Source organism: Cucurbita moschata, unplaced genomic scaffold (genome assembly GCF_002738365.1).
Source record: "Cucurbita moschata cultivar Rifu unplaced genomic scaffold, Cmos_1.0 Cmo_Scf00056, whole genome shotgun sequence".
In the NCBI taxonomy this organism is placed as follows: Eukaryota; Viridiplantae; Streptophyta; class Magnoliopsida; order Cucurbitales; family Cucurbitaceae; genus Cucurbita; species Cucurbita moschata.
Window position 1 is genome coordinate 1,224,525 of NW_019268572.1, and position 15,203 is coordinate 1,239,727.

Consider the following 15,203-nt stretch of genomic DNA (forward strand, 5'->3'; position numbering starts at 1 on the left):
GGAGTTTGAAAAACTCAATCCGAGGCTACATACAAATTCGTTGTGTGAGGACTGTCTCAATCGATTTCTGCACATCCAAGGATTTGGGTTCAATTTTAGTTAGGTAGCCTCCAGGTTAGTTGAAAACCATGGGTATCCTTAAATTTATCTAGAGGTAACCTCCTAATTACTTAAAATTCAAGGATGAACCTAGTGCTCATCTTAATCTTAGGGTAGCACTCTGATCACTTAAAAAACAAGAGCTAACCTTGGGCTCATCTTGAGTTAGGGTAAAGCTCTTGGTTGCTGGCTATCCTGAAACTTATCCTGAGGTAATCTTGATTAAAAATCAAGGGCTAACCAAGAACCCACCATGGGTTAGGGTAGCCACCTGGTTATTTCAAAATCAAGGGCTAGCCCTAAAACTTAACATGAGGTAATATCTTGATTACTTGAAAATCAAGAACGAACTTAGAGCTCATCTTGCTTTAGGATAACTTCTTGATTGCTTGAAAATCAAGAGCTAACCCCAAGCATAACATAAAGCTTATAACATACCCTCTTCAAGATACTTATAACTTATAAGGCCCTAAAGTGAAAAAAGTCATCTATAGCATCTTGTTTTTCAAAATCGTACAAAGATCTTAAATCTTGGTAGGATGCTATTATGGGTATTCCTTTAAACCTTACTCATAACCCTACCTTGAATATATCCTTTTGTCTTTATAAATAGGCCTATATTGAAGTGTAAGTTATTTCAAAGAGGTTTAGGTTTTAAAATTTCTTCAAGAAATAAGGTATTTTGGTTATTTTATCTCTATTTTTTTTGTTTAGCCTCTAAAAGTATCCAAATTACTTTAAAACTTTACATAATTCTAGAAGATCATGAAATAAGGCATATTATAAAATTTGGTCATTCAGATTTTGAACCAAAGGTAAATTTATTGGAAGCATTTTGGTTATTTCTTGGTTTAGCCACTTATTTTTATCTAATAACCATCAAATTTCATATGCACCCTTAACATGTCATACTATACTCCACTTTAAAATTTCATAGACAGCGCAGTTCATTTTTAACACTACTATATTTTTTAGCAAAATAATTAACTCAGGCCCTTAACTCACAATTCTGAGTGTTTTTCTTTCATATTCCCTTAATTCATACTTCACCTCCATTATACTAAAATCCAAATTATTTTTACACGTATTCCTTGAGAAAAATCACAGATGGTTACTTACCTAGTTATTGACATGACCTTCGTATTCAAGCTTTCGCTATTCAAATCACTCCAATTTTTTTTTTTTTTTTTTTTTAGTAAATCTTTGATCCTAGATTTTGGAACCATAAAGAATTTCTTAAGAACCAATCTAGATTGAAAGAAACTGAGAGAGGGTCAAATTCAGGGCTTGCGTTGGTGTTTCAATTAAACTGGCCACATTATCGTCTTTTTCTCCAAGACAGGGGATGAAGTGGGACACATTTGGACCAATTTGCATTGAGACTTGGTGCCTATAGCATCGTGTGATAATCTTATACCATTGATTTATTTATGAAACTTAAAGATGGTACTGCAACGAAGAGCTAGGGAGTAAGAACTCACATTGTAATGGACCGTAGCCAAGTTATACGTCGTGAAAGTTCACCATAAACCATTATCCTTGATGTTCAAATCCAAATTTTTTTTATTGGGTAGCCGATTCTTGAGCTTTTAGGACTTGATTTCTTCTTTTATCTTCCCATCAAGCTTAAGAATTCATTTTGGATGGATAAAATCTCCCGTATGTCCCCAAATTCTCAATTCTTTCTTTCAATTTATTACCCAATGTTTTGCAAATATGAGGCTTATTGGACAGCTCAATAGAAAGCTCTTCACCTCCCGACTTCTTCGTGTAATCTTCTCCTCTTGATTCCATGAAGTTAAAGGATTTTTTTAATTTTGGATGAGAGAGACTTAGAGAAGAAATGTTTTCATGTAATGAATGTTTTTTTAGTCGGACTCTTATTGGACAGCTCAAAAGGAATGTTTTTATGTAAATTTAAAGAAATATAGTTTTTGAATGAAGTGTAGTTGATGAGGAGAAAGTAAAGGCAATAATAAATTGACCTACACCTAAAAATGTAAGTGAGGTTAGAAGTCTTCATGATTTAGCAGGTTTCTATCCTAGGTTTATTAAAGATGTTAAGAAAATTGTCTCACCCTCGATTGAAATTATCTGAAAAATTCTTCTTTTGTATGAGAAAGAACTTGCTTTTAATACTCTAAAAGAAAATTTGAGTTAGGTTCCTGGCCTATCTTACCTAATTTTGAGTCTATTTTGAAATTGAATGTAAGGGTAGTAAAATAGAGATGGGTGATGTTGTACAAGACCTTTAATGTTCTTTATTGAGGTATCCAATTTATGACAAAGAGCTTCATGCTTTGGTTTGTGCATTACATTAATATCAATATGGACCATAAAATTTCGACTCTAACTCAAGCCTCTAAGACCCTCAATAGAAACTCGAAAGTTTGAACTTGGAAGAAAAAATTAGAAATTAATTCTCCTCGAAACTCGGTGTTGTCGAATGATGAAAGTCCCACATCGACTAATTTAGGGAATGATCATGGGTTTATAATCAAGGAATACTCTCTCCATTGTTATTATGAGGCCTTTTAGGGAAACCTAAAGTAAAGTCATGAGAGCTTATGCTCAAAGTAGATAATATCATACCATCGTGGAGAGTCGTGGTCATCTAACATGGTATTAGAGTCTAACATGGTATTAGAGTCATGCCTTAAAACTTAGTCGTGCCAATAGATTGGTAAATCCTCCTCAAATAATGTCGAACAAAGGACTCCAAAAAGAAAAAGAAGTCAGTCAAAAATGACTAAGACTCCAAAGGAGTTGAGCCTCGATTAAGGGGAGGTGTTGAATGATGAAAGTTCCACATCGACTAATTTAGGGAATGATCATGGATTTATAATCATGGAGCCATGAGAGCTTATGCTCAAAGTAGACAATATCATACCATTGTGGAGAGTCGTGTTTGTCTAATCGGTGTTACAATTGTGAGTGATGTTTGGAAGTGAGCAACTTGAGTGAAACCCTCCATTGTGAGTTTTATAGCAATGCCTATAGCCTTGATGCTCATAGCCTTGATCCAATGTAAATGAGTATAATATTTGTCTGTCCCCAAAGGGCAAGGTTTTTCAGCCTGCGCTCCTCAATTGTTGAGTACTATGCCTTTTGGACCAGTTTCTAGATCTTCAAAATCAGCATACACATCATCATCATCTTCTTCAATTTTGTCTATATCGACCCGAAATTTTCTACTTAATTTAAGGTGTGTATACGTACCATAAACATTGAAGGTGGAAGACTTCATTTAAATTTCATAAAACATAACCTTTATCTTAAAACACAGCCATGAACTTACGTGTTTCAAAAACATCTTTAAAACGACATAACAAAAGACCCGAAGTAAAATAAATAAGCGTTTAAGTTTAAAACATCCTATTCTAGCCCAAGTCTAAGAAAATAAATACCACTATCCTATGCATGTGTCATGGTCTCGAGTTGCGATGTCGTCGTCAGCCGTACAGGGATGCCTTGCCTTAACCTGAAAAATGTAGTAGCAGATGGTTTGAGTATTTAAAAGTGACTCCACTATTGGGGTTAAATGCAACAATCACATGCAATGAGATGATGGGACCTATCTTTCATTCCATTTTCCCTACGATGTTGTCCTAACGGGTAATTTTGTACGTGTACTATATACTCTACACACATCTGCTACTACATTTTTCAGGTTAAGGCAAGGCATTCCTGTACGGCTGACGACGGCATCGCAACTCGCGACCATGGCACATGCATAGGATAGTGATATTTATTTTCTTAGACTTAGGCTAGAATAGGATGTTTTAAACTTAAACGCTTATTTATTTTACTTCGGGTCTTTTGTTGTGTCGTTTTAAAGATGTTTTCAAAACACGTAAGTCCATGATTTTGTTTTAAGATAAAGGTTATGTTTTATAGAATTTAAATGAAGTCTTCCGCCTTCAATGTTTATGGTCCGTATACAGTAGCGACCTTAGATTAAGTAGAAAATTTCGGGTAATTACATTGTCCTAACAAGATTTATTATCATTAAAAAAATTTGTAAATTTGGAATAATCCTCAGAACTGCACCATCCAGTACAATCCCAAAACCAACAATCTAAAACATGAAATCTAAAAAAAGGGTCCTCCTCACTTTCTTCATCATCACCTTCATCCCTTGAGGTTGTAGATGTTTGTGTCGATTTCCCATACACATGTTTCATGAGATTCACATATTGACCGTCTCCAACTACAAATAAAATTATAGTAAGTCGTAATGTAGTTTTCAAGGAAGATCGTGAATGAGATTGGAAATTTTTTGAAAGTGAAACAAAATTGGACTGGAAAAATATTGAAATTGATGAGAACACAGCCAAAGAAGGAGAAGTTATGGAGGAAACGATTAAATAGTTGTTGAAACAATTGAACCAGTTGCTAAAAATGAATAAAGAGAAATCATGGACGAAACGATTGAACCAGTTGCTAAAAATAATTTTCCAGCAACTGTTGCACTAGATTTGACAATAAGGGAGGGGAGAAATCGACATCCACATGGTTGGCAAATTATAATTCCGATGAAGGCTTATATGAAGAGAATGAAGAAAATATGGCATTCTTGATGATTTCTGTAAATTTTGAGAAAGCTGTCAAAAGCCCAAAATGGAGATTGGCTATGGATGAAGAAATCAAATCCATTGAAAAAAATCAAACATGGAACTTGGTGGTTCTACTTGCTGGAGCAAAGAAAATAGGAGTGAAATTGATTTATAAGACCAAACTAAATGAGGCTGAAGAAGTTGATAAATACAAAGCAAGATTGGTTGTAAAAGGTTACACACAAGAGCATGGAATTGATTATACGTAAGTGTACGCACCTGTGGCCAGAATGGATACGGTGAGAATGATCATTGCTTTTGCAGCCCAAAAATGTTGGAAATGGCGAGTTAAAAGAAGATATTTTTGTTGAACAACAAAAGGCAGAAAAAGAAAACTGAGGAGATGGTGTACAAACTCCAACAGGCTCTCTACAGATTAAAACAAGCACCTAAAACCTGGTTTAGTCGAATAGAATCCTACTTAATCAAAGAATGAATCAAAAGCAATTCCAATGAGCAGACACTCTTCATCAAAAGGAAGTGAAGTAAAATTCTTATTGTAAGCATTTATGTTGATGATTTTTTATTTACCGGAGACGATGAAGAATTATTGGAGGAGTTTAAACGTTCCATGAAGAAAGAGTTTGATATGAAGAAAGAGTTTGATATGATTGGCTTAGGTCAGATGTGATTTTTCCTTGGAATAGAGGTAATACAAAGATTAGATGATATTTTTATACGTAGAAAGTATGCTAGTGAAGTTTTAAATCGATTTGGCATAGAGAATTACAATTTTGTTTGTAATCCCATTGTTCTAGGACAGAAAATTGGCAAAGATGAAAATGGTACAAAAGTAGATGTAACTTTGTATAAACAAATAGTGGGAAGTTTGATGTATCTCACAGTTAGTCGTCCTGATCTCATGTTTGTTGTAAGTTTGAATAGTCGTTTTATGGCATGTCCAACACAACAACATTTACCGCAGCTAAAATGGTTTTAAGGTACTAGAAAGGTAGTTTAGATTATGATGTATTTTATAGAAGGGGAGAAGTTAGTAATTTAATTAGATTTACTGATAGTGACTATGTTGGAGATATGGAAGATAGCAAGAGTACTTCAGACTATGTGCATGACAAGCTGTTTGGATGAGGAGGATACGGAAAGAGATTGGTCGCTCTCAAATAGAAGAAAAATAGAAGAAACAAAGCTAATGTGTGATAATACTTCAACTATTAAGTTATCCAAAATCCAATTTTACATGGACGTTCTAAACACATGAGAGTAAAATTTCACTTTCTTAGAGATCTTACAAAAGAAGAAACCGTTAATTTGTTATTTTGTGGTACCCGAAATCAACTTGTTGATTTGTTGACAAAGCCTCTAAAATTAGAAGCATTTCAGAAATTGTGTGACGGATTTGGTGTGAGTTTTTATGACTCCAATTCTTGATAAAAAAGAACAAGTGCAAGGAGGGATTGTCAGAAGAAATTAATTATGTGAAAATAGTTAAATAGAGATTGTTTTTTTTGGATAATTAGAGTACTTTTAGCTATTTAGTTTAGCTTGTTGGTAAAATTTGTGGTTAGTTTGTTATTTGTTAGGCAAATAAAAGTCAAGTTAAATATTCAATAATATTATTACTTGAAGATCCAATTGTTTATCATCTCAGTACAACGTATAAATCACATATGAAATAGTGACATAGTATAGTGATCTAAATATGGATATCTAGTCGTAAATTCATTTCTTTAACTCTTGCGTATGCGTTTTAGTAAGCATACATAATGACATTCAACCTGTGTCATCTCAGCTCATTCTATACTCAAACTTGTATAATCACTTTCCTATAACATGCTTTATATCAAAATAAAGAAATGTTCTCAATTTCGATCACATCATAGTACAATAGTTCATTCGTCGATAAACGTGCATCCTAACATTTAACGTGCTCCTACATACATCCAACTCATTTCATACTCAAGTTTCTATGACATACTTCTCATATCCTACTTTCATACATACAATGAGCCTAGTTAAATCCAAAGTTCTGAGGTGCCACTTACTTGAGGATGTGTGACACTTTTCGCTCGAGTTTGGATCTTCTAAAAAATCTCAAATTCCATCAAATTCCTCAAATATGTCCTAAATTAAGTCAAGAGAATAAAATGAGTGAAAATGGCTCCAAAAATCGACTCGGATAGGTTAAAAACCATAAAAAGAGGAAAAGTAAAAAAAAAATTGACCTTTGACTAGTCAACGCTGAGTCAGCTGACCATTCATGTGACCCTTGCTACCGTTTGTGGGTTTATCCCGAAGTTAACAAAGAACTTAGCCCAAAAGTCCTCCCTCTCAAAAACGCATAAGCACAAAAATACAGACCTAAGAAGAAGAGAGGGCAAAATGGCACAAAGACCTTTTTAGGATTAGATCATAAATAAATTGTTCATTAGAGGATGAATGGTACTCAAGGGGTAAGATGTAATTATAGGAATAAAACGAACTTGTAACTTAGCTGTAATTACGATCAACTTATAAGGCAAGTCACTTGTTTATAATGTTTATACTCATAGACACAACTTGTCATACAATGCATAAGAGTTCTACTATAAGTCTATAATAGTGTGAATATCAAGTTGAGTTAAGCTTTCTTATTGACTCTCTATTCATTTCTTATTGACTCTCTATATGTACGTGGTGAGTATTTTTCATCCACAAAACTCAATAAAAGTTTATGAGTACTACAAAGTCTACACAAATACATTTCAATTAAACTTGCAATTATAATTGTTTATGTGTTGGGATTAAAGTCTATCACAAATATATTGCTATCATTTATAGACTTATATTAAATATAGACTATACTTATGAAGTCTATGATGAAGTAATAACCATAAACAGTGTCGATTATACCATGATCTCATGTAATAGACTACAACTTTGATTTGATAAGGTTAACTATTCTCACCCCTAGTTTTCTCATATTTTATGATAAATAGTTTTAAAAATGATTAAAATTGTCTGCACAAATTCTTTTATAAAGTCTTACGATCTCAATTTTTTAGGCTTTAAATTTTGGACCATAAAAAGACAAAAGGGAAAGTAGATAAAGTCAAAAAGTAAGATAAAACACATACAATTTTACACAATTTAAAATAAACAACATTAAATTAAAAATAATAAAAATTTGATTACAAACAGACCATATTCAAATTTAATTGTAAATGAGGAATGGGAGGGAAGTACAAGTTCATATAAATGAAAAAAATGCTTGAGGTACATAGACAGGAATGAAGTCTCGGGAGGACCTCCTCTACAATCATGCAGCTCTCAAGGACTCCCGCACATCGACAATCACATGGAAAAAAAAAGGATCGGGATAAAAATACTAAATAAGCAATGTACTTGTAGACTATGGTATTGTTGTTATTCTATTATATTATCATCCGCTTTTCTATAATTTTAAAAAAAAATTGGATAAAAGTTTTTATTAATACAAAATAATATTAATATATTATCAGAGTGGCTTATTGTTGTAATTTCTAAAATAATTAACCATTTCATATATAAATATATATATATATATATATTAAAGAGAAAATGGGAAGAGAAAAACATGCATCCACGTGGCAAGTCCATAGTCCTTGTAGCGTTGGGTATATATACACATTTTTAAAAATTTATTTGTAGTGCAATGTTGTTTTGAATTCTGCTTCTTGCTAATGTTGCTCCTACTCCACTCTTAAGCTCCGCATCCATCGTCATTTTCCGTCCTCTTGCCCTACACGACGCCATACAACAAATGTTGACGCTAATTTCTCTCTCGCAATCCAACCCTCTCACCTGCGGATTCTAATCTCTGAATCATTCCAACTCCGAATTTTCATTTTCCAGGTACGTCTTCTACTCATTTCCTTGCACTCAAACCACACTCTTCCGGCTGCGTTCTGTTCCATCTCCAACAATTTCAAATCAATCTTCACGATATTTTGTATTCTGCCGGTGTGAGTTCCAATTGAAGTTGAGCCTTCACGTTTTCCATTTTGGACTCTGCACCGATCTGCACTTTCCTTTCAATTGACGACTTGTTCACAATGTGTGCATCTTAATTTGCGTTTTGAATGGAGCCCTAACATGTTTGATCCTATCACTTTGAATGAATTATTTTCTCTAGAAATGACTGGTTAGATCTTCTCTGTTCTCTGTTTTAGCCTCTGAATCTTATCATCCGCTATTTCTGTAAGTTTAATTCACCGATTCCTTGGAGAGTACTGCATCAGGATTGAACAAATCTCTGTTTCGAAATATTAGGGACATGAGCCTGGACATTAATTCTACGTCGCCAATGAACACTTCAAAATGCCGATAGATCTTCTTTTCTCTGTGCATAAAATCGCCTTTGATTAGTTTATCAATTTTCATCAGAAATTTCAGGTTCTTTTCCTGACTCATGGAAGATCGCCAGGGCAAGAGGAGCTCCAAAGCGTCAACTATCAAAGGCCTAAACGCTACGGTTCGGCCGATCAAAATTCAGATGGACAATCACCTCGTAATCGGCGGGACCGGACACTATCACCAAGAAACAAACTCCAAAATTCCAACAATTCTTGATCGTTACGCCGAGAAGCATGACCGTTCAACACCGATCGTAAGTTACTTCCGCTCTCGATCTCCTGTGGTAGGAAAATTACCATCCGTCGGCGACACATTTTCTACTCCGGTTGCGGACGTCATCAATGCCAACTACCGCTCCTCTATTATCAACCACTTCGCTAGCAGCACTTCCGGAAGCAGTAGCTTCGGTTCTCGGAGAGGAGGATCGTCTTTGTCGCCACTTTCGGCTATAGAGAATTTGGAAACGACACCTGTAAGGTCTCCACAAATTTATGGGACTCCATTGAAGGTCCATGAGGAAGTGATAGTAATGGATGAAATTTTGATCAGTTCGGTCCATGGAGGAGCGAAGACATTGAAGTCTGCCTTAGAGTCCGGAGGCGGCGGTGGTTCATCGTTAAGCAAAAATCAATACAGAACGGACATTTGCCGCTCCTGGGAGGATTCTGGAAGCTGCCGCTTCGGCCACAAATGCCAGGTTAGTTATCTTGTCCCCACTGTAATGGTACGATCTGTATAACTTCAATTTATATGCGGAGTACGCATACTTTTCTTCAAACAATTTTCTCAATCAGGCGCGTTAAATTTTTGGGAAAAACATTGATCTGTAATAAATGGAGTTGGGTTTTGTAATTTGTATGTGCTATTTGCAGTTTGCACATGGAAAGGAGGAGCTTCGGCCTGTTCATTTACCTCTTAAAACCAAACCTAAGGTAAGGTACGATCGACCTGTGATGATTAAATATAGTGCAAAATTTGTTGGAATAAAAAAAAATGTTAGATTTAGCATATTTCTTTGCTACTACAGTTTGGTGAACCATACTTGACGCACGGTCTCAAGTCCCGCAACAATCATTCACTAACAGGAATAGCTACAACAACGCAATCGAACTCATTCGATACCACCTTCAAAACTGAACTTAGCAGAAGAGGTCATTCAATAAATTCAATACACAACCTGAACACTGATTGGTCACCTGAAGATGATAGCATTGAAGCTATTGTCCCCGAAACAAAGTCCACAAGGGGAGATGTAGACCAATACATCCTTGAGGTTCTTTATGGTTCCACCACTGAGAGAGCCAAAAAGAGGCTTCCAGTTTTCGTTCAACTTTGCTCATCCCAACAAGAAGAATAGGGAGGGCCAAAGTTTTTTCCATCTTAAACTCATTTCTCGAAAATACATACACCATTTTGTTTTGAAACACTCATACTTAGCTTATGCGCATGTGCATTCTTTGATGTGTACGTGTTCTTCTTCTAAGGAAAAGGTTGTGTTGCTACTTAGTTGCAGTGTATAACCTATTAAGCCAAGAATTCAATTCTGACGGCCTTCCAAGAGATATTACTCTCGACAAACAAAATGATCCTAAACCCATTCTCATTATCACAAGCGAAATCATTCATAACAGAAGAAAAACAACACAGAGAAGAAGGACTATAAATATAGACCTGGGATATAAAACATTCCATTCCTCCATATTATGGAAGGAATTCCTTATTGCAACTTTTATATATACTCTACGAGTCGATAAGTCGGTCCATCACCAATTTCAAAACGGCCGGGGCATCCACTGTGACCGCCACCTTCACGGTGGGTTTATCACACCATTCACTCACTTCACCAAACCTGGTTAGTTCCACATTAACCACAATTACCTGATTGTTGTACAAAATACTGGTAAGCTGGGGAAATAGGTAACCCAAATACATTTACCTTTTCTTATTGTTGTACAAAATTGTGAGTCCTCTTGAGATGCCCGTTGTCTGGACTCGAACTACGCCCTCTGTGTACGTGAAAAGTGAGGGATCGACAGCCGCTACCACAGTTGCTGGATCATGGAGGTAAACCCCTGCACGCATATTAGCAGCAGCAGCAGCAAACAAGTCAAACAATGTGCGGCTGAATCTGATGACTTATTGTGGACGGACCCTACTTTATTCAGTAGCCTCACCTTTTGTTTCATATGCATACCTGTGGTAGGAGAAATAAATATCTAAAATTTTGCAGAGATACTTGGCAAATTTCCCATCTGATCTTCCCAATTTGTCACGATCCGCCTCTTAAATTGTTTTGTGAAACACAGCATACCCAAATTGAAGGGGAAATAAACATGATTATATTGACTTATAAACACACCTAACCTTACTCACGTCCTCTACAAGCTGATTGACATTATTTACAGAACAAAACAAGCTTATCACCAAAATATAGGCTGAAATGTTTCTATATTCAAATCGACGCAAAATATGCAGAAGAGCATTAAAATTTTTTTACTTTTAACTCATCAGAATATAACATGAAATAAGATTACCTGTCATGACGACTTGATGTGTGACATTTAGCCCCACAACTAACACGTCTGCTCCACTTGTGAATACCATATCTGCAGCTTCAGGATCCCCAAATATCTATTTCTCCAAACTCAAATATATATTAACTCAAAGTCCATTGTTCATATAACTTTCTATGAAGCTAATCATGATACTAATGGACTAGGAACAAATCAGTAAGTATTTCAAAGACCAGCATTGAAAAAAATATATATATATACACAGATTAACACCAAAAAAGGGCACACCAAGAAGCTGGGTCATGTTTAATCATTTCAAATAGTTCTTACCACAAATCTCTATTTACATCAAAGATTCTCTGGTTTCCTTTTTCCAATCATTTCAAATAGTTCTTACCACAAATCTCTATTTACATCAAAGATTCTCTGGTTTCCTTTTTCCACAAACCCTATAAAGTAGTGGGGTATCTTTTTTCCAAAAACACCCAATGAATATTGGCCAAGTTGATCCAAAGGATTTCAGCTTTCTTATTCGATCCCCCCCAAAAACACCCAATGAATATTGGCCAAGTTGATCCAAAGGATTTCAGCTTTCTTATTCGATCCCCCACCGCAAAGCACATAATAATGTTGGTCTTCTTTTTTTTTTTTTTCAGGAAGTTGAGAGTCCAAGAAACCTGGAGGCCTTGAATTAGAGACTCCCACATTTTCCTGCTTGAGAATCAATGAAAAGGTAAATGGTTCACATTTTCTTGTCCTTAAAAATAGAGACTAAGGTCGTCTTTTTGGAAGCCTTTCAGCCAAATCGAATCCCTCTATATAGGCCAATCAGACCATAATATTGACCTTTTTGAGACATAAATTTCCAAAAGGCAGACAAAAAGCTCTTTTGCATGTACCTGCTACTTCCTTGCACCAAGCTTAACTAAAATTTCGGCCATATCCAAATCAACTCACTTTCAGTTATTGAAGTTCCTTTAAGCTGCTTCAATAATTCACAAAGATTTTCCTTTAACAAGTATTCTCCACCTAAAATTTCGGCCATATCCACCCTCTTTCAGTTATTGAAGTTCCTTTAACAAGTATTGAAGTTCCTTTAAGCTGCTTCAATACTTAACTTTCAGTTATTGAAGTTCCTTAACTAAAATTTCGGCCATATCCACCCTCTTCACCTCTAAGATTTTCCTTTAACAAGCAAGTATTCTCCACAATTTGGAATAATTCTCTTGAGATTCAGAAACAGACAACTCTATTTGGTGAAATCTCAAAAACTTTAGTCTATTCTCTTTGCTATTTTCATCTCTACCTGTTCCCAAAATCTATTCTTCTCCAAATATTCCATTTTAACTTTCATGTCCTCTTTCCCTTCCCTACAGTTCATTGTTTCTGTAATCAAAATATAAAACACTAATAAAGTTTAGGTGTAAAAGTAAACATTTATGGAGGATGGATAAACATTTAGCTTTCTACCAAGGATTTTAGATATTTTGTTAGATTTAAATGTACGAAAGCAAAAATGAATTTTGTTTCCTGGCATTATAAAGCCCTCTGTTTTAAAGCGGTAGATTCAAATCCACAAAACCTCTTTGATACATAAAAGTAGGATACACAAGATAGAGAAGTGCAGTTTCAAGCTTAAAAATGGTGACAGGGGAAGCAGGCAATGAACTCACAAGAGTTGTTGTCGCATTAAAAGAGTGAAGCAACTTACATTGGCTTCTGCTGCAGGATTTACATTTCCATTCACGAAAAATGCACCACCAAGAATAATAATCTTCCCAATTTTCTTTGAAAATCCGGGATCCAATTGCAAAGCCTATATCAACCTTATGTGGGTAAATTGTAGTGAAGTAATGTGAAAAATACATTTTTACTAGGAATTTAGAATCAGACCAGTGCAATATTTGTTAGCGGTCCTAGAGCCACAACTGTTACTTCTCCAGGGTAAAGATTTGCCTGTTCAACAAGAAAAGCAGCTGCCGACTGGTCTATCGGAATCCCATTTGGAGGTGGAAAATTTTGGTTGCCAAGTCCATCGGCCCCATGGACAAAATCAGCAACACGAAGTTTTGTACCTTTCTTCATACGAATAACATATCAAGTTAACAAACATTACAAACAAAAAGGACAAAAGAGAAAACATTCAGACGTCAATGAGTTACATTTTTGTATAGACATCTCGCATATATGAGAGAAAGAGAATCATAATTAGGTGTTGCATTAGCTAAGTAATGAGGCAAATATCATGTTGAAAATAATACAGTAATATTCTAACTATAAATATGGATTCCAAAGGCTTTTACAGATTAAATACATAAAATTTTCACATACAAAGGGTATGAAGAGCCAACGTTTATCTCAAAATGTCAATGAAACTATCAAATTTCTGAAGTTTAAAATTTTCGAGTATTCCTCACCCGCATGAATATGTCCATAAATTTGGTATTTCCACATTCACATCAAAGTAGACAAATTTTGAAAACAACACTCACAACCTTAACTATTTGGACGCCACAGAGTTTTCTTGGAAGCTTTTAGTGTTGAACCAAAAGAGTGGAGAATCAGAGATGTTAGACAAAGCACCTTGACAGAAGAAAGTCCTACTCAAACAATCAAATTCAAAACTCTACTAAACAAGTAGAGCACATGATACGAGAAGCAGTGGATGTAAGATAATGGAGTTTACAGTTATTGTGACATGCGATCCTTCAGCCACTGGGATGTCAGTCCTACCAGCAATCTCCAACTGATGAAACAACAAAAATTAAGATGAGACAAGCAAAGGGGAACCAAAAAGTAAGAGAAAGAAAAACAAGAGATGAACAACATTAAGCAAAGGTATGATTCTTATCTATTCATAAGTGACTCACCAGATGCAAGGCATTTCTTGTGGAAAGAGTAGTATAAACATTCCCAAAAATAGTGGTTAGTCCAAGCACATCCAACTCTGGGGATTGTAAAGCCAGAAAAATGGCCATAGCATCATCTACAGATATATAACTAACTTCATCAGTAAAATACTCTGCCCCAACCAGATGGGCTTGAAAAATCGGTTCAATTAGGATCGAAATGAATAGAGATGGAGCAATTTAGGTCTGTGTTAAACATAATCGATGAGAAAAACGAAATGAAAAACATTACCGATGCCAGGGTCAGTGTCGATGATAGTCTTCTTGCGGGAATCGGCCATGGATTTTGAGAAGAGAAGAAGGCTAATGTGGATCGGGGTGTGAAGAAAGAGAAGAAGGGATCAAGATGAGAAGGATGAGATGGTTAACATTTTGATGTCAGGATCTTCCCTAATTAAATATTGTAACCATTCAAGTTGAGGAATGTGGATGATCTCCTCGAAATTCAGTGGAAAAGTGAAAAGGAAAGCGAAAAGCTGATGGCCTTTTTGTGTTCACCCGCCATTGTAGAAAGGGTGGAATTCCACCCGATAATATAAGTGTGAGTATTCTATANAAGTTAACTGGCAAACTTCCTAAAAGTCCCCATAGGGCACAAATCATATATCATAAAACATCATATGTCAGTTATATGGTTATCCGGACCCCTGACAATCGAGTCGAGTTTACGATGAGGGGCTAGTTGGCGAACCTCTATTGTCCCCATATAACCACATAAATTACATGCATGAACG

The 15,203-nt window shown here is 35.5% G+C and overlaps 2 protein-coding genes across 4 annotated transcripts; one reads left to right on the plus strand and one right to left on the minus strand.

Annotated features, from left to right (window-relative positions):
* Positions 1-8,319: 8,319 nt before the first annotated feature.
* LOC111436579 (mRNA decay activator protein ZFP36L2-like) lies at positions 8,320-10,553 on the plus strand. 3 transcript variants are annotated; one of them, XM_023074326.1, is made up of 4 exons: positions 8,320-8,546; positions 9,087-9,744; positions 9,920-9,979; positions 10,075-10,553. In XM_023074326.1, exons 2-4 carry the CDS (start codon positions 9,103-9,105, stop codon positions 10,402-10,404), a joined length of 1,032 nt encoding a protein of 343 aa, XP_022930094.1. In that variant the 5' UTR covers positions 8,320-8,546; positions 9,087-9,102; the 3' UTR covers positions 10,405-10,553. The 3 variants fall into 3 exon arrangements, with proteins under 3 accessions (XP_022930094.1, XP_022930093.1, XP_022930095.1); XM_023074325.1 differs by having other exon boundaries at positions 8,322-8,546; positions 9,078-9,744; XM_023074327.1 differs by having other exon boundaries at positions 8,322-8,546; positions 9,078-9,744; positions 10,133-10,553.
* A 221-nt stretch (positions 10,554-10,774) lies between these two features.
* On the minus strand, positions 10,775-14,995 carry LOC111436580 (probable uridine nucleosidase 2). The gene is made up of 9 exons (XM_023074328.1): positions 14,702-14,995; positions 14,431-14,546; positions 14,247-14,306; positions 13,454-13,639; positions 13,272-13,376; positions 11,582-11,678; positions 11,222-11,329; positions 10,984-11,119; positions 10,775-10,896 (listed from the first exon to the last, which is right to left on the minus strand). The coding sequence occupies exons 1-9, from the start codon at positions 14,748-14,750 to the stop codon at positions 10,788-10,790; spliced, it is 966 nt and encodes a 321-aa protein (XP_022930096.1). The 5' UTR covers positions 14,751-14,995; the 3' UTR covers positions 10,775-10,787.
* Between the last annotated feature and the right edge of the window lie 208 nt (positions 14,996-15,203).